General features: G+C 32.9%; 2 protein-coding genes across 13 annotated transcripts; one reads left to right on the top strand and one right to left on the bottom strand.

Annotated features, from left to right (window-relative positions):
* The first annotated feature begins 7,876 nt into the window (after positions 1-7,876).
* On the top strand, positions 7,877-24,784 carry LOC100264532 (serine/threonine-protein kinase BLUS1). 12 transcript variants are annotated; one of them, XR_002031797.2, is made up of 22 exons: positions 7,894-8,291; positions 9,998-10,407; positions 10,704-10,958; positions 11,392-11,516; positions 11,668-11,712; positions 11,851-11,932; positions 12,048-12,116; positions 12,192-12,362; positions 12,462-12,527; positions 14,351-14,419; positions 14,543-14,611; positions 14,732-14,805; positions 15,205-15,447; positions 16,481-16,572; positions 16,695-16,771; positions 17,881-18,006; positions 18,081-18,123; positions 18,213-18,253; positions 20,679-20,740; positions 20,824-20,875; positions 23,440-23,600; positions 24,225-24,784. XR_002031797.2 is itself a non-coding variant. In XM_010662607.3 (22 exons), exons 3-22 carry the CDS (start codon positions 10,246-10,248, stop codon positions 23,503-23,505), a joined length of 1,989 nt encoding a protein of 662 aa, XP_010660909.1. In that variant the 5' UTR covers positions 7,973-8,291; positions 9,998-10,097; positions 10,206-10,245; the 3' UTR covers positions 23,506-23,974. The 12 variants fall into 12 exon arrangements, 10 of the variants coding, with proteins under 10 accessions (XP_002277585.1, XP_010660908.1, XP_059598384.1 ...); XM_010662607.3 differs by lacking the exon at positions 24,225-24,784 and having other exon boundaries at positions 7,973-8,291; positions 9,998-10,097; positions 10,206-10,407; positions 23,440-23,974; XM_059742405.1 differs by lacking the exon at positions 24,225-24,784 and having other exon boundaries at positions 7,973-8,392; positions 9,998-10,097; positions 10,206-10,407; positions 23,440-23,974.
* On the bottom strand, positions 24,145-25,973 carry LOC100242250 (uncharacterized). The gene is made up of 7 exons (XM_002277488.4): positions 25,866-25,973; positions 25,468-25,515; positions 25,355-25,401; positions 24,863-24,929; positions 24,748-24,791; positions 24,446-24,503; positions 24,145-24,363 (listed from the first exon to the last, which is right to left on the bottom strand). Exons 1-7 carry the CDS (start codon positions 25,911-25,913, stop codon positions 24,313-24,315), a joined length of 363 nt encoding a protein of 120 aa, XP_002277524.1. The 5' UTR covers positions 25,914-25,973; the 3' UTR covers positions 24,145-24,312.
* Positions 25,974-26,055: the final 82 nt, after the last annotated feature.

Here is a 26,055-nt window from a genome sequence, read left to right as displayed (position 1 = left end):
TAAGAAAATAACTGAAGTTTCGGGTTAGCTTAAGGTGTTCATAAGCTATCCTTGGAATGTCATTGATACATAACTCATCATCTCAAGTACACCATTATAGCATTTAATGCATTCCTTTATCAAGGTATAACTCGAAGAGACGTAAACAAGATTTTACTTTCCTTTACCATTACAAACCAATCTACATTTTAATTGGGGCTGAATATATAAATTTTTATTCAATCATCAATACTTTAAACTCGAGACATTCCAAGTGGCATGAGCCACAAAAACAAAAAAAAAAAAAAAATGCATTCTAAGACATTAACTAAGTGAATTCATGTCTAGGATGAGGGAGTAAGCTAAATTAGAAAGTATCATTTACAAGTAGGAATGGCAATGGGGGGAGTTTAGGATGGGTCATTCCCATCCCACCCCCGCACTTGATTATATAGTTATTTCCCATCCCTGGCATAAACCCGTGTCGAGGCAGGTTGATTGGTCCCTACCCCCGTTAACAAAAGAATTAATAACCCCATACCTGCCCCGTCCTGAATGTCCATTGAGCTCTAACCCTAATTGGTGATGAGTAGATCTTATACCTAAATGCACTTTCCTTTCATCACAAAATAATGAGATTATAATAATATACCAAATATGAAAAAATAATATCAAAGTTGAAATTAACACCACAACAATCAATAATTTTAAGCCCATAGTTAGCTTAAATGATTTGAAATTAATGCAAAACACAAAATAAAAATAAAAATAAAATAAAATAAATCATTTGAACAATTTACAAGAGAATAGAATGAATAATGAACCAAACGGTAAATGGGTCAATATCAACCATGGATGTGAATCCCTTTTCAAGCCAATCTTTGAACCATAACTTCATCAAATCCACTAATTCAAAGGTTTTTGCTTTCCTTTTGAGTTGTACTCTCGGACAAAGACTTCAAGGTTATGCTCTAGATGATTGTGTTGCACATATTTTGGGCAAGGAAATTGAAGTCTATGACTAATTTGATGTCGCAATGGAGAAGTTTTGGGCTCTAAGGCTAAACCAAAAGCAAAATGGAATTGATTTCAAAGTATTTTAGTTGGTGTGAAGGAGGAAGAAAAAGTGGTATTGATCCTGGAGATAGGGTTTCAGGCAGTGCATTAGAGGAAGAAAAAGAAGAATCGGTTATCGAAATTAGGACAAATGGGAAGAATGAAAGACAATGTATCAGAGGAAGAAGAAGAAGAAGGAGCAACCATCAAAATTAGGGCAAATAGGAAAGAATGAAGTATATATATATACGGGGAGTTTTTTTACATTTTACTAGTAGTTAAAGGATAATTTTGTAAATTTATATCCGGGCTAGGACGGAGCGGGTTGGAACAAAATTCATACTTGATTCGGGTTTTTAAAATATTCTCAAACCCGACCTATACTCGTTTTTTATATTTCACACCCATCCCAATAGGGGCATGTTACTCGGTTAGCCCACAAAATTACCATCCCTATCTACAAGTTTTTAAATATATTAGAAATAACAATAACTTTGTAATTTAGTCATTCTTGGTTGCAACACAAATTGAACAAAAGCTAAAAACTAAAACTATAATGAAAATTAAAACTTTTATAAATGAAAACAAAGGTTTACAACTATATTATACTACTACCTTTTGAAGAGGATTGCTACAACCTACATCTCTTCCTCACTATTTTTTATGTTGTCTTCTTCCTTTAGAAAAAGTCTCCACCTCCTTTAAATAAAATCATTTGCACACTTTCTTTGTAAAGGGTGGGAGGAAAAAACAAGCATAGGTAGCGAAGACACAATTGATAGCAACTTGGCAAAGTTGATAATAGCTTTTCTTAGTTTTTTTCTTAGCAATGGCAATAGTTATAAGGTTTTTTTGGCATGGAAAATAGATGACAATAAGGCTAGGATAGTTGGATAATGTGGTATCCATTAGAGTGGAAAATGTGATGTACGCATGCTCAAGGTTAAGAGGCACTACAAAAACTCATTGAACCAACATAATAATAAAATTTAATAAAGTGATGAAATTAGAAAATATTAAATGGGAATGCTTGAGTTTAAGTAGACAAAAGTATAATCATTTTTGTTCTAATCACTATTGTGTGAAATTCATCGGGACTCATGCTATTAAAGATATTATAAGAGGCTTTGGCGTTTTCCTTACTACCTTTATTATTGAGTTTATCTCATTCGTGTTTAGGCTTACGTTATTTGGTAGATCTATTAATCTCATCCAACTTGAATGAAAGTCCCTAGTTAAATTCAACAACATTCAAAATTCATCTTACATTTTCAAGAAATTTTTTATACAAGGCTTCTAATGGAATTAGTTGTTCCCATCAAAGTATGATGGATTTTTCATGACCGATTCCATTTTCTATGGTTCCATGAATTAATATTAAGCAAGAATTATAAAATTTTAATTTTATAAATTTAACCTACTTTGATAGCAATTGAAAATTCTTATATTGATTCTTAAAACTTGAAAATGAATGAATAGGTAGTTTCTCCTTTTAAGTATAAATTTTTTTTTCTCAATTATGAATTTCTTTGTTCAAAATGTGATATTGAGGACTTAGTATAAAATCCAATCACACACAAGACATCCAATGTGCAAAGAAAACTACTTATAGAGTTTACTGAAAACTCTATACATGTAAAAACCATAGGTCTAATCGATTATAGGTCAAGTTCACCAATTCTAAAAGAATAAGTATAAAAATTTATTTTTTAAAGAGTCTTACACTAGCTAACACTTACACTTGTCATGATGTTCGTGATGCAAGACTCTATGCTTAAGGACTTAAGAGGGTGTGACTAATTACCATGACTCAATCTCAAATATGAGTTAGATTATTGATAGTATTAGGAATATGTAGAAGATTAATGACATAATTTAGGGGGTGTGTATTTTTCAACATCATAAGTCATATTTATATGGAGAAAACCTTAGTAGGTTAGGTATTATAGCATCAATTATGAAAAACATATTTTCAAAAATTTCTAAAATATTTAAAAATTGCCTCAAACACCTAAGCATCTAGGGCGATTGACTACTCCTAAAAGTCTTAAATTTATGCATTAAGATAAAACTAATATAGGCCTTTTTGTTGCCATTTTCAACTAGACATACTTAACTATACTTGAATGGATAAACTCAAGTTTTCAAAAGTCAATATAAACTATTGAAAGTACATTAAATAAATCTAGTAATGTTTAAAACAAGGTTGCAAACAGAGTATTCCAACTTATGTGCACTCTCGCTAGCTCAAGAAGGTTAAATTGGATAGTGTTCTTCCAAATAAACCAATTGTTCGAAGGAATGTCATTGTAGGAGCATACCTATAACTTTGAGGATAACAGTTTCTTGGTACACTTGCACACATGTCATGAGAGAATTTTGCCACAATAGTTTGAAACCAAATCTCAAACAAAAAGAATTCAAGTAAGTGTGCAATTAGTATGTAAAAATAAAAATAAAATTGAATGGAAATGAAAGGTAATCAAAATACTATTAAAAATAAAGAAATTAAAAACTTAGGTGGTATTTGTTTTTTCACTTAATTCTAAATAGAACCTTAATGCTTAATAATGTTAGTTATTATGTTGTTTGTTTTTGTAATATTTTATTTCTATTAAGTATTAAAAAGTAAAGAAAAGTCAATATGTTCTTTTTTTTTGTTTAGAAAAAGTTATATATTTTGGTTTTTTTAATTCAGTAAAAAATTTATAATAAATCATGAAAAAGTAAAAAACAAACAACCTAAATTATGAAAAAATTATTTTCAGCAAAAAGCTAAAAAAACAAACAACCTCTTAGTAAGAGATGAATTTGATTTTCATAACAATGAATTTTCTATTTTCTATAACAATTATAACACATTAATAAATAGGAAATGGAATTGATTCATTATTCTCTATCTAAATGCTCCAAACATGGCATAAAAACAATTTTCCCTTATTTGGTAACAAAGATAAAAAAGAAATGACTTGTTTTGCTATTTAGTAAATATAAATTATTTAAATATTAACCACTTATATCTAAAATTAAGTTAATTTTACTTAAAAATAAATAAATTGATTATTAAAATTAAAAATATTACTTGCATAAAAAATTAAATTAAAAACCATTATTAATCACTTAAAATCTAAACTCCTATAATGATCAAAATTGTTTGGATTTACCCTTTCCATTTCACTTGAAACAAAAAGATTACACTAGTTAAAAAAATGTATTATTCAAAACTAAAATATTTTTTGTTTGAGTGCATGTATTAGTCAACCAATAATCATAAAAATAAAAGTTATACAAAAATATAACTTAAATGATACAAATTATATTAAAATTTAGAATTCACTCAATAGAAAAAATAGTTATTATCTATTACAATAAAAACATTAACAAGGGATACATTAAGAGAGTGTTTTATAAATCAACTTAATGATTTAGAATGACTTAATAACTTAATTTAAATTATTAAATAAATTAACCATATTTTATTAAAATAACTTAATATCATAAGTTAAAATTAAAAATAACTTTAAGTATTAAGTTAAAACAATTAATTTATTCTTACTTAAATTTAAAACCATATTAACAAAAAAAAAAAAAAGATTGATATAAATTAAGTCATTAAGTTGAATTATAGTAAATTATCAAACACTCTTTAACAATTATAGTGAATTATTTTTTTATATAAATTTAATTGAAAAAAATTCATACCTATTTAAAATAATTTTGTTGACAAGATTCTACCATTAAAAACTATTAAAGAAAAAAATTAAATGATAATCATTTATTAAGAGGAGAGTGAAAATAAATACACTTATTATTTATAGAGACTAAGATAGAAAAAAAAAAAAAAAAACTGTGACTTAGCATCATTAGAGTGCATTTGAAATGAAGGGTTTAGATGAGAAAGAAATAAAGGGATTTTAATAAAAAAAGAAAAGAAAATTGATTTAAAATTCTCAAATTTGGTGTTTGGAAAGGAGGATACTCATAGAAATAAAGGATTTCAAATGACATAATTGAAGAATTTTTAAGTTTTCAATTCCTTGAAAAGAATAAAGTAATATCTATTTCATTAAAATAGATATTACAATGGATTCATTTCCAATATTTCCTTTATTTTTTATTCTCTCTTTTTACTCTTTTATTCTATTGTTTCATTGATGACCATTTATTATTATTTTTTCTTTTTTTACTTAATATTTTTTTCATGGTAGAATATTTTTAATGAATTTTCTCTTGCTTTATTTTTCTTTAATCTAATAGCCTAGAAAATTATTACACAATAATTGTTTTAGGGAAACATTAATATTTCATTGGTAAAAGATGCATAAAGACTAAGGTGCTGTTTGTTTTTTGGTTGAATAGAAAAAGTCAAAATATTTTGTTTTTTCTATTCAGCTAAAAGTATCCTATTAGTATTAATTAACATAACTAAAGTGAATTTGATATTAATAAGTTTAGTTTAATTATGTTGGTTGATGTCAATGAGTTACTTTTAACGGAATAAAAAAAAAAAACCAAATGTTTTGATTTTTTCTATTTAGTCAAAAAATAAACATCACCTTAGTTTACATGATAATTGATCAATAAAAAAAATACTAAGTTACAAAAGTTAACAAAGGAAAATTGAATAAACGCCACCTACTTGAAATCTCGAATCCCTTGATCATAGGCTAGATTTCGTGAATGTGAATGATTGAAGAAAATAATTTCAAGACTATTACCTTGAATATCTCCATGATTGTTGGCATTCTTATCAAAATCATCTTCTTTTAGCATGTCTCTTCAAGTTGAATTAGAATGATTATGAACTCCTAACTTACTACGAAAAGTTGAAAGTGGCTGGGTGAAAGTATCAACAGGTTAGGAGGAAGATGTACATTAATGATAAGAATATTTACGACTACATTTTCATGAACAAAACTATAATCGAGTTTTATATATTTGGATAGAGCAAGAAACATGGGGTTAACAAACGTGTATAAAGTACTAATATTGTCACCAAACAACTACAATGAGGTGGACATGTTGATGGCTTGTAAATAGAAATGTTGACTAAGTGAATGACCACTATTTTTTGTTGTCCTACATATTAAATATTTTTTATATGGAAACTATGGTTAAGAAAAACTAACTAGAAGAAGAGTTATTACGATTTTTTTTAGTATTTCGGTATTATCCTCAAGACAATCCCTAATATCAAAGAATTGACAATTTCGTTGTCCCTTATGCAAGCCAATCTCAAAGGGCATATTTATTTTCATTTGTTACATTTTAACTTCTTATTTATTTTGTTTTCAATTTGATTTCACCCATTTTTGATTTGATTCATCATAAGGAAAACCATTTATTTATTTATTTTTAGCTAGTACAAACAATTTTTTTCTTTTGAGAAAAAAAAAACTAAATTTAAGATAATTTAAGAGATTTACTATTTAGTGCATGTGGAGATTTCAAATAATTAATAATGGTTTTTCATTCAATTTTTAAACTAAATGGTATTCATAATTAATTTTTTGATAATGAATTTATTAATTTTTATATTTAAATTCATTTATTAGTTTGATTTTAAAATTTGAATGGTTAATAATTAAATAATTTATATTTATAATTGAAATGAAGCCAAAATGGTAAAACCAATTATTTTTATTTTCATCTTTGCCCCCACACCAAGTAAAGGAAACAATTGTATTTATTTCAATCGGCTTTCATATCACATCATATATGATGAAGGAATTGAAATTAAATTCCTTTTATTTAATTATTTTCCTCCATATTTTGATTTGAAGTAAAGTGTGAATAAATTCCATATTTCAAAATTTCACTCGTTTTTTAAATAAATTGAAAACTTAAAGTTCAATATACTGATTACTAAATCATTTAAAATCCCTTGCTTCGAACAATTTCCTTCCTCCAAACAATAGGCAGTGTTCATTTTTTAGGTGAATAAAAAAAATTAAAATATTTTACTTTTTCTACCCAACTAAAAATAATTTTTTTGATATCAACCATATAAATAAATTAAACTGATTATATTAACTTTTAATTATGATGATTAAATATTTTAACTTAATAAACACTAGGTAAATTTGAGGATTCAAATCCCTTGATCACGAATACAATATAAAGAAAACTTATATAATACTAAACACGTATCACGAAGTTTTATATTATACCCGATGATAACGTTATTTTTGTCTTTATCGTATTTTATACATCTTCATCATTTTTTTTCATATTTTATTATTTTTAATAAAATATTAAAAAAAAAAGAGTGAACGTATTCCTAGTGCCGAAGTTTTATTTAATATAAAAAATTAATCTCAATTAAGGATGTGATTATGGGCATCATAATGGCGCCTGAAAAGCCTTACAAGCATATAGATCTTATAATGGTACTGTAAGGCTTGAAATACTTTCCGGATAAGCCTCTCTCTAACCCACCTCCACCTTATGATTTATTCCATTAAAATTTAAGGCTATGCAAAAAATTTGAGAGAAAGAAAATAAAAAGGAGAAAAAATTATAAGAAAATAAAAAATAAATTGAAATTCAATAAATTATTTTTATATATTTCTTCCAACTTATTTCACTTAACTTCTTCTATTATATAAATTTTTAACTCATTTTAATTATATTTAATTTTCTTTAAAAAAATTTATGGTAAAATCAAATATAAGAAAATCATTTTTCTTAATATATATATTTTTTATTTTTTTAGTATTTTTTGGAACCATAAAGGTGTGTTTGTTAATATTTTCAAAAATAATTTTTAAATATTAAAATAAAATTTTGTTTGAGAATCCAAATATGATTTTCTTTTGCATTCAAAAGAAGAAACCAATCAGATTTTGTGGTTGACCGCCGTTGGGTCACCGTCAGGTGGCCAATGCAGTGCTCCCTGATCTACCTCTAATGATAAAATGGCGATAAATCTGCGAGTCCCGTTTTATTCACCCACTGAACTCAAATCTCTTGGCGGGCCCCACTACAATTTGCTCCCCCACCCTCTCTCCTCACATTTTCCATTACTTTCCCACATTTTCTCTCCTACCGAACAGACTCTGAGAAAGTGAAGGAGAAAAGGGGTTTCGCTTTTCCCTCCTGTCAGCGGTGAAGGATTCGATCGCAAGAACCGGAGATTATAGCCGGTGAGAGAACTATCTGAGACTCCATCATCAACTCTTAATCGTCCATGCTGACTACTTTAAGAGAATCAGCTAACAACGCCGTTTTGGCTGGCGTTATTGGTATTGTAACAGGTCAGATTCAGTTATCCTTCCAGCACTTTTGTTACCGAACCTACTTTATTTGGTACCAGAAACCCTAGTTCCGTACTGGTGGCCGATGAATCTAAACTCACGTGCGTAGACCGATTTAATTTCATTAGTTAATTAATTATTTTTTATTCATATTTATCTGTTTCGTTCTATGTATGATTGTTGATTAATTGACCAATAAGTTCTTCTGGATATTAATTTTTTGGTATATGGATGTGATTGGATTCGCTGAAGGGGAAAACTGAAGTATTGCAATTTGATTTATTTTGAACTTCGATTCTTGGGATTCGTTTGCTTCATTTTCTTGTTAAATGTGGAAATTTGGACCAGTAAATGGAAATGCGAAGGTGCTGGTTTCGGAGGGATATCACATTTTTAGCATAGGGAGCCTAAATTTAGGGCAATTCTAGGAGGAAGTGGTGTTTTTGTTGGATAATCTGTCCTGATGATGGTGCCAACCTCATCTGTTGTCAATCTGTCAGACATTTAGTGTAAATCTTCTGGCATTGTCAGGAAAGTGCCAGAAAGAAGTAAAGATTTGTTTCATTTTTAAAAATTGGGCTTTATGCTTGCATCTTGTTACTTTCATTTTTATTTTTCTTAAGTGGGTGTCATATTCTTTGGAAGCTCAAGGGACTCTAGTGAAAGGTAGTCCCAACAGGTAGAACAAGAAAACTGATTTATGGAATTGCAATTTAGGAGAGAGGAAGGAGGAGGGGTCAGACAGAAGATTTATTTATCTAAAAGAGATAATTAGCTCAGACTATTCATGTTGTTCTGTTCTTGTGAATATTCCACTCTTTGCAATTCCATCTCCAGTGGTTCAAATATTCAAGAAAATGCTTCTTATATCAAAGTAATTGCAGAAGCTCTTTCCTAGACTCAAGTTGCTTGAGTTCGATGTTACCTTGCCCAAGGAAGCTGGAGGTATTATGGTTTTTCTGCCACAGGTGTTGTTTTGGGTTCTAACTGGCAACACCTCTGGAGATTTGCAAAGACAGAGATAGCCTTTGGAGGAAAGAGCTTAATTGAAGTTTAGTCCAACCTTCTAAGGTTTTGCCTAGTTTTACAAAATCTTTGTGATATTTGTATTCAGCAGGTCAGAATTAGATGAACTATGCTTGTATCAGAATGCATTTATTATTCTTTAACAATGCTAGGCATTGATCTTTCATTCCGATTTTATTGTTCTTTAACCATGTCTTTTTTTTTTTTTTTTTTTTTTTTTTTTTTTTTTTTCTGATTTCTGCTTTTCTATTGTCTATTCTAGGGCTGGAGCTATTGTTCTTTTCAATCATGAAAGTAATCAATATTGGCTACAGCTTAACTGTTTTCCTTTTTTTAATGAGACATTGATTCTGCTGTAACATACACCTCACGTGGAAGAAATTTAGTTGGAATTTGGCATGTTTGGTAGTATAAAGTTGGATAATATTGATTTTAACTTCTCAGAAGATGCTGGGATGGATTTGATTCCCCATATATTCACTTCTTTTCATTTTAAAGAACTTTTTAGAGTCAATAAGTATGATACTTTTCCTTTTGGGTTCATGTCATGTTTGACAGTGCATATTTCTTGATCAAATAGTTCGGTCAAGAGCAGTCACAATGAGATATAACTACTTGTTCCTTACTTAATATAATAATTCTGGTAAAACTACTGATGATTTTTATATTCTTTATTGTAGGGTTTTGAGATTGTATTAGGCCTTGGTTGAAATGGTTCTGCATGCCAGAAAAATGTTGGGTTAAGGATAATCTTGATGAAGTCATTGGACTTGTGTACAGGTTTGCGCTGAACAGAGGGGAAATGCTACCTTGTTGGAGGAAGCCCCATATTAATTTGGTACTTCCCTCCTTTCTGTATATTTTATTCACGTTCTCTGGAACATCTAGGAACAAGGAGGGTGTTGATGATCTGCTGTAAGAAGAAACCATGGAGCATGAGAAAAAATTTCCTTTGGATGCAAAAGACTACAAATTATATGAGGAAGTTGGTGAAGGTGTTAGTGCCACTGTGTACAGGGCTCTCTGCATTCCACTTAATGAGATTGTTGCTATCAAGGTTCTTGATCTGGAAAAATGTAACAATGACCTGGTATGTTTGCCACTTCTTTACTGGTAACTTTGAGATGTTTATATTAGTATGTGTCTATGATCCTTTTCTTCTCTTTGCATATGCACTAATGCTTATGTAGTGTTCTTTTGCCACCTATTATTTGGTGCTGAATGCCTTTGAACATAGTTCATTTTAGTTAATAAAAGAATAAATGCTGCTCGATGTAGTTCTGTGTTTCTCTTATGACGTTGTCAAGAATTCAATTTGAACATTGTGTAATTGTCATATTAAATAACCAATTTTTTTGTTTCTTTTTTGTTTTTCAAATTATGCAGGATGGTATTCGTCGAGAGGTGCAGACAATGAGCTTGATTGATCATCCAAATTTATTACAGGCACATTGCTCTTTCACTTCTGGTCACACCCTCTGGGTTGTGATGCCATATATGGCTGGGGGATCTTGCCTTCATATAATGAAATCTGAGTATCCAGAAGGTTTTGATGAACCTGTTATTGCCACCTTATTACGAGAAGTACTTAAAGCCCTTGTTTATCTTCATAACCATGGGCATATCCACAGAGATGTGAAGGTATTAATACTACATCTTGTTTACCTTCATAATCTTATTTGCTAGAAATTATGGTCTTATTTATGCCATATTTCATAGGAGATATGATATCCGAAAAATGGTCTGATTGGAGATCCTAAAGTGTTATTTATGATATTGAATGTGACCATAATTTGTCTTTTACTTTTGAAGAGATCAACCTCTATGCCCTTATGTCTTTACAGTACATTCTATTGTACTCTTTCTATTTCTCTGTGCTTCACAAGTATGTATGTCAAGGTCCATGCTTAATTGTCCTCTTCAGCTTACTGCCATCATAGCAGTTGGTGTACAAGTTGCTTTTTATGCCACAAGCTCATACCCACCCTCTTATTGTCTGAGAGTTCTTTTGTTGCACTCTTCATTTGGGAGATGATAATTATCCATTTTTTAAATCTAAATCTAACCTTTGCAGGCTGGGAATATTTTGATTGATTCTAATGGTGCAGTCAAGTTAGCAGACTTTGGAGTGTCAGCATGCATGTTTGATGCTGGAGATAGGCAACGTTCAAGAAATACTTTTGTTGGAACTCCATGCTGGTACCTTGTCCCTTGGCTGTTCAATTTGATTTTCTATTACTTAAGATCCTATTATTGTTTTTCATTCATTTAATTAAGTCATGTGCATTTCTTTTCTTTTCTCTTTTAATATGAAGCTCTTATTTGTCTATTTTTACCATATATCTCTCAGGATGGCTCCTGAAGTTATGCAGCAGTTGCATGGATATGATTTTAAGTGAGTGGCTGACTCCTACCTTGTGTTTATTTTATTTTATTATTATTATTTTATTTTTATTTGTCTATTTTATTCATGTTTTGCTTTAATCATGTAATGAGAATTGAGGTTGTTTTAAGATTAGTTTTCTGTAAACAGAGCAGACATCTGGTCATTTGGAATAACAGCACTTGAACTTGCTCATGGCCATGCTCCATTTTCTAAGTATCCACCAATGAAGGTAAACTTATTGACTTATCAACCATCTGCATACTGGAAATATTGCACTGTGCTTTTTTTGAAAATTTACAATATTACCCTCCATGCTCCACCTCTTTTTTCCCTTTTTATTGCAGGTTTTGCTGATGACCTTACAAAATGCACCTCCAGGTCTTGACTATGAAAGAGACAAAAAATTTTCAAAGGTTTTGTTGTTCAGTTGAGAATTTCTGACATATACCATTCCTGAATATTGTCATTAAAGTGCTATGTTTTTCCAGTCATTCAAAGAGATGGTAGCCACCTGCTTAGTGAAGGATCCAAAGAAACGTCCGACTTCAGAGAAGCTTTTTAAGCACAGTTTCTTTAAACATGCACGTTCAAATGAATATTTAGCTCGTACCATTCTTGAGGGCCTTACTCCACTAGGTGATCGTTTTAGGACACTGAAGGTCTCTTGCTCTCCAAGCTGTGCCTTTCCAATTTTGTGAACTCTGTTAGAGAAATGACATACTTTTGTTACAACCCCCTTGATGCGTTTTGTGTTTCAGGCAAAAGAAGCTGATCTTCTTGTACAGAACAAGGCTTTGTATGGGGACAAAGAGCAATTATCACAGGTATATGTTTTGCGATTTTGAAACTTATCTAAGAAAAATTATATGTATATTGTTTGGCTTCTCCTGTATGATTTGGTGGGTTGTTGAAGTGCATTGCATGGTAATGATGGTACTACTTAGCATGGGATTATAAAGTTGGTGTCCAAATTTCACAGTGTGCTTCTAGTCTTAATGACTTGTAATGATTAACAAAGAAGTGAAAAAATGGTCCTTTAATCATCTTATATTCAATTGATCTAAATTGAGATCTATGAACTGAATATTTATTTATATAGAGGCAGAGGTTTTCTGAGAGGCATAGCCATGTTTTGCCAGTATTTCATGCTGTTTGGGAATGCACATCACATATTCCAACATGTGGAGAAGTGCTGTGAATAGCCCTTGTGCTTTTCAGTTTTGAGATCTGTGTACTTCAATTTTCTATTGGCATTGTACTTCATGTACCAAACACAATAATAAGTTGATCCTAGGACTCATTCAGTCTTGTAGCTTGTGGATGGTTACATGACCGGCAGGCTGTTGTGTGCTCCAAGCCCTTGCAGGAGTAGGGCTGGGAATGCCTTGTAATCAAATAATAAGTTGCCTTGGAAGCAAGCTCACTCACTCTTTCTCTCGCTATATATATATATATATATATGGATGGATAGATGGTTGTGTTGGGATGTTTAGAATAGGAATTTTGTTTTTTTTTTCTTGGAAAAATTAAGGCCTTGTTTAAATTAACTTTAAAAAACCAAAAGCTCTTTCTTAAGCACAATGAGAACTTCTCTACCTGTTTAGCTAATATTGTACTATTTCCTTAAAAGCTTAAGTTGTTAGGATTTGGGCCTACAATGTATAATATGCTCTCCAACACCCTTTCTCATGTATGGCTTCATACCTATACATGGAGAGACACATAGACTTGTAGGTAAACAAAACATGAACAACCTTCTTTGGGCTTGTGCATGGGTTTAATTAATTGGATCTAACAAAAATGTGGTGATGTTTGAACACATGATCTATTTCCAAACAAGACTCTAATGTCTTGTTGGATAACTAATTTTCCTAAAAACTTTAGCTGGCATGATTTGGACCCAAAATGTATATCTTGCTCTCCAATATCCAATTTTGTCAAAGAGTTTATGGCTTAAAAAAGAGTTTAATATGGAAGTGAGGAAAATGTTACCTGTTGTGGAAGTTATATTTTGACTTATGTAGGAAGCTATTTCATGTTGGAAGATATTTCATGTTTAATATAACTATTATGATATCAATATTGCATTTTGAAAATTTTGGCTTTGCCTTTGTCAACGACTTCCGGCTAAAACAAAAAATAGAAAGATTTCTCAAATGGGCCTAAATATTCTAGATCATTGCCATAGCTGCTGTAGCATGGTGGTTAAGGCATATAAAGGGGTGATCGCCTGGGTTACAATTCTTACTGGTTTTTCTTGGTTTTAGATGATTACACATATTCTTATAACTGGTTTGACATTTCTTAATAATTTGGCTTTTCATGAACTGATTTTAACATTTCTTAATAGTTTGGCTTTATTTCTTTTATCATCTTGCACGGTTGGTAACCTGCAGAATTTTGTATTAGTAGTTGTGAGTTGCGATGCTTTATAGTTGCTTGTGTCCCTCATGCTTAATGTTAATTATTTACTGGTGCATTAATAGAATTACAATTTATATGGACGGAAACATGCACACATGGTTATGGTTTGTGATACAATGTATTTTTGCCTCAGATGCATACCTTATGTTTCCTGGATTGTATCCAGGCAAATTTTTACCATGAGGATATTCATTTCCTGGCTTAAACCTTGGTTTCTTTGCAGCAAGAATACATACGAGGAATCAGTGCCTGGAATTTTAATCTGGAGGATTTGAAAAATCAGGCTGCCCTTGTGAGTAGTTCCACTTTCTTGTTTGATCTCTGCCCTATGCCCACTGGGGGAAATGATTTCATTTGTCAGGAAAATGTGCAATTGTTATATTTGACCCTTTCACCAGCACTCTGTTACCTGCAGATTCAGGATTATGATGTCATTTCAAATGTAGATGATCCAGATTGTTCAAATGCTGCACCGAGTCATGAGGTATCCCTACCCATGCTAAAATTATCTCCACATGGTTCATCCACTGCAGTATTGTGGGTCTTCCTGGGTCTCTTTTTGAACTTGTGTCAGATGTTTAAATCCACCTTTTGTTTGTTTCAGGATGGGCTTAATGATCTATCTAATTTGGAGAATTCGCTCGCTTCATTTCCCATTCAACCTCTTCAAGCACTTAAGTATGCTATTATCCTTTTATACTCTTGGTTTGGTCATGGAAGGGGTCAATGGTACTGGATAATATTTTCCTAGTAATATCATATTGTAAAAATTGTGAATGGCAATCCATCAAAATAAAAGTATTGTCAATATAAAAAACCATTGCATGCAATCTTTTTTTGATGTTTCCACTTGTGAATTGCAATCCATCAAAATAATAGTATTGTCAATATAAAAAAACCATGCATGCAATCTCTTTTTGATGTTTCCACTTATTCATCACAACCTTGCGGGATTCTTTTTCAAGAACATTTATTTCATATATTATGCGGTAAATTAGATAAGATAAACGTAACTATCTAATTTATATCAGTAATTTGATTTTTCCTTTATTCATGCGACCGTGTAATTCAACGCAGAGGTTATTTTGATGTTTGTGAGGATGATGGGAATGCTAGTAGTTTGAGTTGGAGAGATGTAATGCAGTCAGAATCTGAACAACAATCAGTGGATCAAGAAGCTGAAAAGGATGATGGTGAGAATTTCGGGCGGAGTAGCTCTTTACCACGCCAAATCATTCCTGGGCATAAAAAATTTTTTAGCGGTTCACTGCTACAGGATAATGCTCTCTCTCCTAAAAAAGTTAATGGTGATGGGGACAGGTAAACTTCATTCCATTGGGTGTACATTGGTTCTCTCTCTTTTCAGCTTTTAAATAGACACCCATGTGAAATACACTATGGTTTTGATGTAATCACGTTCTAAATCATCACATGTGAAAACAAGCAAGGCCTGATATACATCTTACATGACACCTGTTATCTTCCCCTTGGGTCATGCTTAGGAAGAAACTCATTTGAAGTTTTCCCAAGTTCGCTGTTCTAAGTTTTAAAGGAACAGGCATCTTATGTGTTGCTTAGAACAAGGATAGGATGTTTCAACCTGGGGCCAGCAAAACCACTAGATTTGTAGCATGATCCAGAGTGTAAAATTGAGAATTTTGAACCGGAGAAAGTGAAATTACTGAGTCTAAATTGGAAATATCCGTACTTGTCATAGCTTTAATGCTTTTACAGTATCAATCAACTAATAAAACATCACTTCAGAACAACTAATATTGAGTATTCCTCTTTTCCTTCATTTGAATTAACATACTGCTTTCGTTATAGAGATTTTCTGAACCAATACAATGCTCAAGTCCTTAGACTATCAAAAAGTGGATCTTAAGAGATCCTCAAATAATAATATATTTTATTTGGACCCCTAAACTTCCTGAAATACATAAATTGAACTCTTTATGACACAGGCCAGCTGTATACAACTACTAGAGAGCTAAAGAAAATTCATCAAGGCTAAAACATAACCAAATTCCTTAATAAACCTGTGGGCTTGTTGGGTTAATGGGCTGGGGTGCATGTGGACTGTGCTTTTTAACATGCTAACTGTAGGTGGAACAGCTCGTGCTTTCCCCTTGTTGGCTGATGGGTTTGTCTGAAAGTAGCCTGGCTGAACACTGGCTGTATCACAATGCTAATTCTGAATGTGTGGTGCAGCCTTTATGACTATTAAGTTTTGATTTGTGGAAATTAAAGTGAGATGTGCCACATCTTGATTTCTTGTTGTTATGATAAGCTAATTGCTTTTCCAATATTGATGTAAATCATAATAACTTGGGTCCTTGAAAATAAATTGAAGGGAAAATATACAATCAAGATATCAACCCGAGCGGAACTATAGTGGTCCATTATTACATCGTCAAAAAAGAGATACAAATAACATTTCATCTGGTATGTCTTCTCTGTGATTTCTTGCTTTTAATAACTTTCCCCTTGTCTCATGTTTGTCATTAATAGAATGTTAGTTACCTAAAAAAGATATATTTTTAATGTTGATACATCTATTTGTGCAGTGGAGGATACACCAGAGGGAGCAGTTGTGCAATGCAAGGGCCGTTTTAAAGTCACTTCAGCAGAGCTCAGTCCCAAGGTATATTTTTATTAATAGGATAGCGAATTAATCAACTCAACTCAACCGCACTTAGACTTCATCAGCATGTGGGCAATTCATTGGACCAGTATGACATCTGAACAAAACTCTATAACCTATGATATTCAAGTTTCTAATCTGTAGCAGGGACATAACCCATCTCTGATTAGTTGCACCTGCTTATTTGGCATGTGTATTTGATTGGAGTATTTACTTAGATATGTGCCTTCAATGGGCTTAATCTATGCATTAAATGTGCTTAGATCTAAAAGAACGCATTGTCTTGTTAGCATTTCCAATCAATCTAGATCATTATTCATTAGAATATATTCTTTTGTGTTTACCAGTGAATTTGTTCATTTATATTTCTTAGTGTCAGGATTTATTTTCCTTACTATTTGAATCTCAATGGAAGCAACTTTAATGAAATTCCTTTGCATTAAGATTACAGAAAACTCAACAGTGTAATTATTTGCTTCCATATGAGATAGCATAATTGTATTTTCTTGGTGGGGTGTGAATGTATTTGGGTGTGGTGACAGCAAGGACAGAGGTGGGCCAGGTTGGGGTTTCAGTTAGTTGTCAATAAATTAACATATGATAAATGGCAAAAATGTATTAACCTTTGTTGTCACAACATTGAATAAGATGCATGTTAGTAGTGATTTTACTGAATATGCTTGATCTTGCTGAAAAGTTGCCCAAGTTATCAGTATTTTTGCCAGCATGTATTGTTAGTTTCGTATGTTTTTCTCATATCGATACACCAACTTGCTTTGTATGCTGAATGCTCTTAAAAATGCTTCTCCAATGTTTAAATTTTCTCAAGCCTTGAACTAAGTTTTTGATATGAGAAATGCTTTGCTTCTTGTTTGAATTTATTCACCATGAGATATTGCCAAATTAGTTGTAGCAGTTTTTTGTCTTGGAATACCAAAATTTTCTCCAAATTTTCTGTGTTCTTCACTGAAAACTCTCATTACAATAAATAAACGTCTATGTACGTTAACATATTTTGGTCATGTTTGACTAGTGGTCACTGTGGAACTTAGCAATTTATCTCTTAGGCAATGGCTTTGTAACCATTGCCATTCTTTTGTCTCATTCAGGGTCCTACAAATTGCTTCTTCAGCCAAGTTTCTGGAGGTTCAACAAGTCCAACAACACCGAGCCTTACAGCTGCCTCAATTCTTCCATCACTGCAATTTGTTTTGCAGCAGAACACCATGCAAAGGGTATGCATCTATGTCTATATGTTTGTCCTTGAGAGATGCTGTTTCTGAAATGTTTTTTAACTAAATTGTGACAGGAAGGAATAATGAAATTGATCAAATATGTGGAGCAGTCCTGTGGTAATGCCTCTCATCCTTTGATCGTTTGCATTTAAGTCATTTAATCTGTCAGTAATTTTAATGAAATTTCCTTCTTTTGGTCAATACAGGCAATCACATAGAAGAGGCAGGCTCTATCGACCTTTCACAGGTAGTGCCCTATTTTTTGAGAATGCATTAGAGAATTGCTAATCTACATCGTAAATTTGTAAAAGATTCATCTTTAGTTTTGAGAGATGCTTGGCTTTTCTTTCTCTCTTTATTGTTGGCTGTAATATTTTTGGATGATGTGGTTTCTATGATATTTTTGCTTGATGAAACTTTTGTTTAAAACGAAATTTTATCCAAGTTGTGTACTTACTCTGTCCTGTAATTGATGTTGAATTTTGTTTTAGATGGCATTACCCCAGTTGGCCCTTGAGGGTTGGCAAGAGGTTGGAGTGAGGATGTGAGGGGTTCTAAGTTTATATCCCAACAAGGGCAAAAGAAGAAAAGAAGAAGAAAAAAGTTATTTATCAAAAAAAAAAAAAAAAGGCACCAGTTCTTAGGTTTGTTGAAACTGTAATTTCACATGCCCAATACCTACCTATGGCATGAGGTGTTTCTTATAGCCTTGGCCTCCTATGCCTTCATTGCATTAGGATGAGGTGGCAACCTGGTACGTACCCTTGTAGGTGGCTGCCCAAGTTATGGATGCCCACTTATGGTAGATGCTGAGGGAAGTCTCTTTCCCATCTAAAGGTGGAAACATTCATTTAGTAATATGGATGAAAGGAGGTGTTATTCCAAACACATTACCGTAGGTCATGAGGGATCACTTCCCTATTTTTACTTATTGGCTTCACTGACCCCTTGTCACATTACTAAAGGGACATTTTCAAATAGACAACTCCACACTCATTCATGAGGAATAATTGCCTATACTTCTTTTAAAGGTGTTTGGTATGTATATAGTGCCCAAATGCTTTACATTTGCTTGTTTTAGGGGAAGAGTTTGAGAGTAATTGAGCTTGGCCCACCTTAGTGGTGAGCTGGGCTTGCCCCGCTATCAAGTTTATGAGATGGTTCTAGGGTCTTGGTTTGGTGACTAGAATTGGAGGCCTACTGAGATGATATCTGCCCATGTATTGCTGAGCCCATTTTCACCAAATTAAGATGGATGGGGGACCACATAGTGCAGATAAATGTACACGAACACATAAATGTACACGTGGTACCATCTCACATGTGACATCATTTCATTGGTCATGTTGTATCACTTGGTTATTATCCAAGTGATATTTATAAAAAATGCTGAAGAGTTGTGATTAAAAGAAAAAAAAAAAAAAAGAAGAAAAGAAAGAAATGTTGGCCTTTGGAGAAATTTTGGTATTTTGAGTATTATTGTTCTCCATCCCAGAAGCCCGTCTTCTGAGTTTCTCCTACTATCATTTTTCTCCACTCCCTCTCATCTCTCAGTTTGCTCCACTCTCCCCTTGAATTGGGATACCTCACTATACACATGGCAACCTCCTCTCATTGAAGAATCTAGCATAAGCAGAGTTCATTATTAGTTCATTGTTCTTAAATCTATATCAACACTAAAAGCCACAGTCATGTGGATCATCTCTCTTTGTGTGGTTGTGAAGAAAAAAATGTAAATCATATTCTTATACACTGTATAGTGGCTAGCTTTGTGGGATATTATTCTTGGGTTAGTAGATGTTAAATGGGTCTTTCCAGAAACTGTAAAGGAGGTTTTAATTACCTGGAGGGCCCATTTGTGGGGAAGAAAAGGAAAAAGGTTTGGAAATCCATACCGTTGTGTATTTTTTGGACGGTTTGGAAGAAGAAGAATAGACTAGCTTTTAGGGGGGGAGGGGGGGGGGGGGGGGGGGGGGGGTTGGGTGTTGAATATCTAGAAATTAAAGAATTTTTTTGTTTGTAACTTATGGAGCTGGGCCAAGTTGTATTTAGGCGAGGAGTCTCTCTCCCTTATAGACTTTTTGGAGTGGGTAGCATCCACTTAAGGGGAGGTGTTTCTTTTCTGGTCTTGTTGCTCCTTTTTGAGGCCTTAGCCGCTTTGTATACTCCCTGTATGCTTTGTGGCTTTTAGCCTATTTTTAATGCATATCTTGTTTACTTATCAAAAAAAAAAAAAAAAAAAAAATGTGGATCATCTCTCTTGAGCAAAGCCAGCTTTTCTTTTTATAACTTATTACTACATAATGGAGGTATAATTGTAAAATACAAAGGACTTCATGCTTCCAACACCAGGCTTACTGTCTTGTAAAGGGCTTAATATGTTTTTGCAATGTAAATGTGTAGATTGCTTGTCAATTTGGTTTTAGTTCAGCCACTTAGTGCATGCATGTTTGATTGCTTCTTAGTTGACAGATAGCTCTGGGACTTTATTTAATTATCTGTTTCCTTATTACAATTATTATTGCTGTTGTTGTTGTGTTGGTGTAATTATTATTATTTAGAACAAGAACAAGAAAAAGAAAAAGAAAAAAGAAAGAAGCGGTGCAATAAAGGTTTAGACAACAGTTGCTAGCCTTCATATTTAATGAGTTAAAATCTGTTACAATATGCAGATACATGCTGTTTCTACTAGGGAGAAAGAGCTTCAGTCTCAGGTGATTCATCTGCAACAAAGGTATGCACTGAAATCCAATGATTTCTGATTAAATTATTTCTAGGTGTTATTGTGATAGTCAACTGAAAGTTATGTATTGTCAGCATTGGGACTCTAGTTGAAGAATTGCAAAGACAGAAGTTGAAAAATGCTCAGGTGTGTGCTCATCCTTTTTCACATTAAGTTCAATTGATTGTCATTGACGGTGGGGCTTCGACTCTTTGCATGTGCCTTTTGTAGATGGACCCAATACCCATAGTTGTTAACTCATAGAACTTACCGTATATTGTTTTCTATTTTTTTGTATTGAGTATCCCATCATATCGTATATAGTAAGTTTTTTTATATAATGAAAAATAAATAGAAAAAAATATGTATATGTATGCATATCTATTGAAAACATGAAAGCATAAAATAATATATAACCAATTTTACAAAATATATTTGGATCTAAAGAGTTCAACTACGTTCAAGTTAACAAAATATGACTTTAATATACAAATTCATCACATAATCCACAAAAAAACACCTCCCTAGTTGATCAAAAGAAATTTCCACTTATGACTTTAATATATAGATTCATCACACAATCCACAAAAATAAACTTTTTCAATTTTTAGCTATATGATTTTTAGTTCCAAATTCTAATTAGGCTTATGCACTTATTGTGTTGTTGATCTATATATATATATATATATGATGGTGATTAGTGAATAAGATTTTTAATTTGAAGAATATATATTAAAGTTAGACTTTTTTTAGTATTAATTTCTTTTTTGGTGGTGAAAGAATGATGATAGACATCATAAAGAAATTAATATTAAAAAATGTCCAACTCATAGTTTTAAAAGGCTCAAGGCGCACTAAGGTGCAAAGTAGTCCTGGAGCCTGAGGTGCAAGGCGCACCTAAGGCGTGGGCTTTAGTGAAGTGAAGCGCACCCTAATTTACATATTATTTTCCTCTATTTTTCCTCTATTTTTCCTCTATCTTTCCTCCTTTTCTTCGTCTTCTTCACTTCTCCACTGCACGGTTGAGGCTAGGGCAAAATTTGGGAGAGTTGTTGGGTTGAAAACAACCAGAAAAGGGGGCTGGAAGGGAAAACAGGGCCAAAACGACGTCGTTTTGGCCCCAAAAAATTAAAAAAGAAATTAGAGCTTTTCTCTGCCCTCTGCAACCTGAGGCCGGAGAAGAAGAAGGAGAAGGAGGTAGGGGATCGAGACACACCTATGGACCGCGTCGCGCCTTGCGCACCTAAGCGGCGCCTTCGTGAAGGGGCGTTGCGCCGCCCAGAGCCTAGGCACGCCTTTCACAACTATGGTCCGACTTTAATACACATTTCAAATTAAAAAATTTATTCACTAATCACCATCATATATATATATATATATATATGTATGTATATATATATTCTTCAAAGTTCCAACATTATCATGTTTGTCATCATTCTTTCCCCATCAAAAAAGAAATTAATATTAAAAAAAGTCTTGACTTTAATATATATTCTTCAAATTAAAATTTTTATTCACTAATCACCATCATTTTCAATGTCAACATTCAAACTATTTGAATGAAAATTCTTCAATATTCATTGTATAAGTAAACTTACTTGACAATTAAGGACTGGTGAGGTTTTTTGGCTTTATTTCTTCTTGTATGCGAGGTCTTACCTGCCTTGTATACTCCCTGTATGTTTTGTGACTTTTTTGCCTCTTGTTAAACAATTCTTGTTTATCTATCAAAAAAAAAAAAAAGTAAACTTGACTTCTAATTTAACATTTGAAAACAAGAATGTAGCTTTTCAATAAGATTATTTAACCTATATCGTATCGTTATATCATATCATGTATCGTAAGTTTTTAACAACTATGGGTGTACCTATGGCTTTATGTGTCTTATAGTTGAGGACTTCTTTGATGTTGTTGCTTCACAGATAAGGATGAATATATTTGCATTTTAACTCTGTTTTGATGGTCATTGGAATTCTGCACAGTAATCCACAGAATTGAGTAAATTTCTTTTGTTTAAGGTAGTTTTGGCAGCCAATTACCCATCTACAGAAGATTGGTGCTTCAGACCTGATCAAACATTAGTTGCTACCTATGGGAGGGACCCCAGTGGTACCCACTCTCGTTCTCTCACTTGAATGATATGTTGTTGGTTCTCTGAACCCCAATGTGAGGATTTTGCACACAGAGACCAGTGTCACAATAGTTTGCAAATTTGTGAAAGGCCCTGAGTTATAGTGATTCATCTAGTTTGTAGAATGCCACTTTCAAAAAAATTCATGTAATGGATATGTGGATATAGATATAGATAACATCACCTGCCCCATGACTGCAGAGAAACCGGATTGAATGATTTGTTGATGCCTGAATTGAAGAAAACTGGAAAAATGAATTTGTCATTTTACATGGTTGAATAGTGTGTGAAAACTGTTCCTGGTTTCTTGCTGGGTTTTTTTAGTATTGGCTCTCCAATATTTTTCAGCCTTTTTTTTGGTCTTTGATGAGTTCTCAAAAATCATAACTTTTTCATGTTTGGATGATTTTTGAATCCCAGAAGTCACCATGGTATGAAAATATTGGACATATGTTTTTTATTCTATCAACGAAGAGTGATTATAGATTAAATGTTACTCCAGGTGTCTATTGGTCACTTGGGGCGTTCTTGTTAGTGACCAAACTGGGATTTATCCATTCCTGATTTATTTGGTCTGCAGGTAGAAAGACACTTGAATGCAGTAGCTAACAAGGTGGGAAAGGTAAGGAGAGGAAATGGAGCATGATAATGACGGGAATGGTGAAGCTGAAATGTCATCTTCCTGATTGTTTCTTGATTGATAAGGAGTTGGATGTTGATATTCCAAGTACTTGTTCAAGGGTAGGCGCCTCAATTATTTTCTCAATTGTATTTGTAGTGTTGTACCATATGTGTGGCGAGTGCAAATTTTGAGATGCTATTTCTTGGGTCTTACATTATATATAGTGTTTGTAATTTATGCACCTGATATTGTAATTATATTAGTCTCTCCCCCCTCCCCCCCCCTCTCTCTCTATCTGCAATTTGTTCATTTGGACTATGAGGGCTGAGCATTTAGAGGAAACTGCTATTCCCATTCCTCACATTTCAGTGAATGTAAAGTTTACCTTTGTGCAAGGGATTTCGACTTGAAGATTTGATTGGACTGGGATGGTCCCGAGTTTAATTAAATTATTCGATAATACAAAAGATAAAGTTTTCTTTTATTTTATAAATTTGCCTTTAGCTTTTGACAATATTTTGTCAAGATACATGAAGTCCTTTTTGGATTGTGTTTTTGAAAATGTTTTAAGTTCTACCAATTTGATAGAGGTTTCCTGACTTTGCATTTGAAGTGATGAAACATACATTTATGCCATATTTAAGTTCAAATGAGTCGAACATAAAAAGGAACTCAAAGCATTCTTTTTCCCTGTTTTCTCTTTGATGAGTTAATTGAAATATGGCGTGTATATGCGATTACAGATTGATCCTTGCCAGCAAAATACTACAACGTTGAGTTTCCAAGATTGAAAACAGGGCCCGAGCATCAAACCGAAGACTGCTTAAGAGTCTACCATACACGATTCTCAATCACAGCAGACATGATTCCTCGCACTGTCTCCTGCCAGACGCGAAGGTTATCTCATTAGCTTTTTACCCTATTATTGCTCAAGAAGAAAATGCATAAATCTTTTGATTACTACCATTGAATGGTCTTTGAGACCCAGAGAGAGCACCAACGACCTTGATGAGCCTGAACTACTGCAAGCACAATAGGACATGTTCTAAGTGTGCTACTATTTAAAGGCACTTACACAGGATGGATGGTGTTAGGATTATTGTTTCTGTTTCTTGTGGGCGTGGATGGATGCTGAATTAAAATCCAAGGGAGATTGCTAACACACTCCATCTTTACAAAAACATTCAGTAGTCTAGAACAGATAAAAAGGCGTTGATTCCTAAGAATGGAGCTATAGCAATATATCACATTGGAATGGAAATATACCTTATGTGTTCGATCAGTTGACGAGCACTTGCCACTAGCATTGGCTGCAAGTATAGATTTTCACTCAAATACAAGTCCACATGACCTACCAAACACTACAGCACAGACCGCTTACCTCATCTCGTTTACCAAATAATACAGATACATTGAAGGTTGGATGGATCGACACCCCTTCTTCCTTCCTATCAACAATGAAATATATGTCTCAGAAACTCTTCTCACACCATATAAGTATAACCTGGAAATAACCCGAAATGAAAAAACAAATCTGCATCCATGGAGTCAGTCCTACTCCCTCTTCCACAACTGATCCATGTTCAACTTTCTACAGAGCTATCATGTATCATATAGTCATTTCCATTTTCTTCAAAGAATTAGATAAAACATGATTTTTATTTATTTGTTTGTTTATTTTTGCCTACAAAATATGGAGGGTTAGATTTCCAAATTGGGGATTATTTCATCCTCTTCTAATCAAATAACCCTAAAATTTTCTGCATATTTCAGGTGCAAACATCCATTTTTACGTAGTGCTAGCCTTCAGACCAACCCATTTGTCCTGTGATACATAAAAATATAGCTACCTTATAAAGAAGAAAACCCAAACCTGGCATGCAGTATTGTTCCCATACCTCCTATTTGAGTTGCAATAACCTGAAAAGATGCTTTACAAATTACTATTACATCACACCAATCTAAACAAACAAGCCTAATACTCACAAGAAAACAGTCATCGTAGCTGCAAATGACTACATTTGTTTTGTTCCCCTGCCAATCAAAAAGTAACCAACTCAGTATAATTCAATCGCAAAACATCTAAACGTACCAACATTTTACCAATTATCAGCAAGCCCCATAAAGAAAAATTCATTCGAAACACTAAATCACTACTGGGAAACAACTTCATGTGATTGAAACCCAAAAAAAAACCCATAGAATTTTGAGAATCTAGTCAAGAAATGGATCTACATATGGGTTAAAATGGTTGGGACATTGAAGCGAACAGGTTGTGGGCAGAAAGGTTGCAATTTACTATGCTTGAGAATTATCAAATAAATAAATAAATGAATAAAAAGAATTTGGGAATAAGAAATCAAAAGAAAGTGAGTAAGAATTACCTTAATATCAAAACAGAGCTTCTTGACGGAGACAGGGAAGCTTTCCATAGCTTGAGAGAGAAACGCAGAGCCTTTACTCTTTGTATTTCAGTCTTTCTTGGTTTTCTTCTAATATATGGGAAAACCACTGTAATGGGTTACAGTTTTGAGCCCATATCCGGCCTAACAAACTGCATGGTGTAAGCCCATG

This window comes from Vitis vinifera, chromosome 14, assembly GCF_030704535.1.
Source record: "Vitis vinifera cultivar Pinot Noir 40024 chromosome 14, ASM3070453v1".
NCBI lineage: Eukaryota > Viridiplantae > Streptophyta > Magnoliopsida > Vitales > Vitaceae > Vitis > Vitis vinifera.
The sequence above is the reverse complement of the archived record's forward strand: the minus strand, read 5'-3'. Positions and strand labels throughout refer to the sequence as shown.

Bases quoted from the DNA above. Each gene is read 5' to 3' on its own strand.
- LOC100242250 (XM_002277488.4), bottom strand. From the start codon at position 25,913: ATGGAAAGCTTCCCTGTCTCCGTCAAGAAGCTCTGTTTTGATATTAAG. The intron at 24,930-25,354 runs GTTTGGGTTTTC...CATTGTTGATAG, and splicing joins GGAACAATACTGCATGCCAG to GAAGGAAGAAGGGGTGTCGA. The intron at 24,504-24,747 runs GTATATTTCCAT...TTGTGCTTGCAG, and splicing joins CAACTGATCGAACACATAAG to TAGTTCAGGCTCATCAAGGT.
- LOC100264532 (XM_059742400.1), top strand. From the start codon at position 10,246: ATGGAGCATGAGAAAAAATTTCCTTTGGATGCAAAAGACTACAAATTA. The intron at 12,363-12,461 runs GTCTCTTGCTCT...TTTGTGTTTCAG, and splicing joins ATCGTTTTAGGACACTGAAG to GCAAAAGAAGCTGATCTTCT. The intron at 18,007-18,080 runs GTATGCATCTAT...AAATTGTGACAG, and splicing joins AGCAGAACACCATGCAAAGG to GAAGGAATAATGAAATTGAT.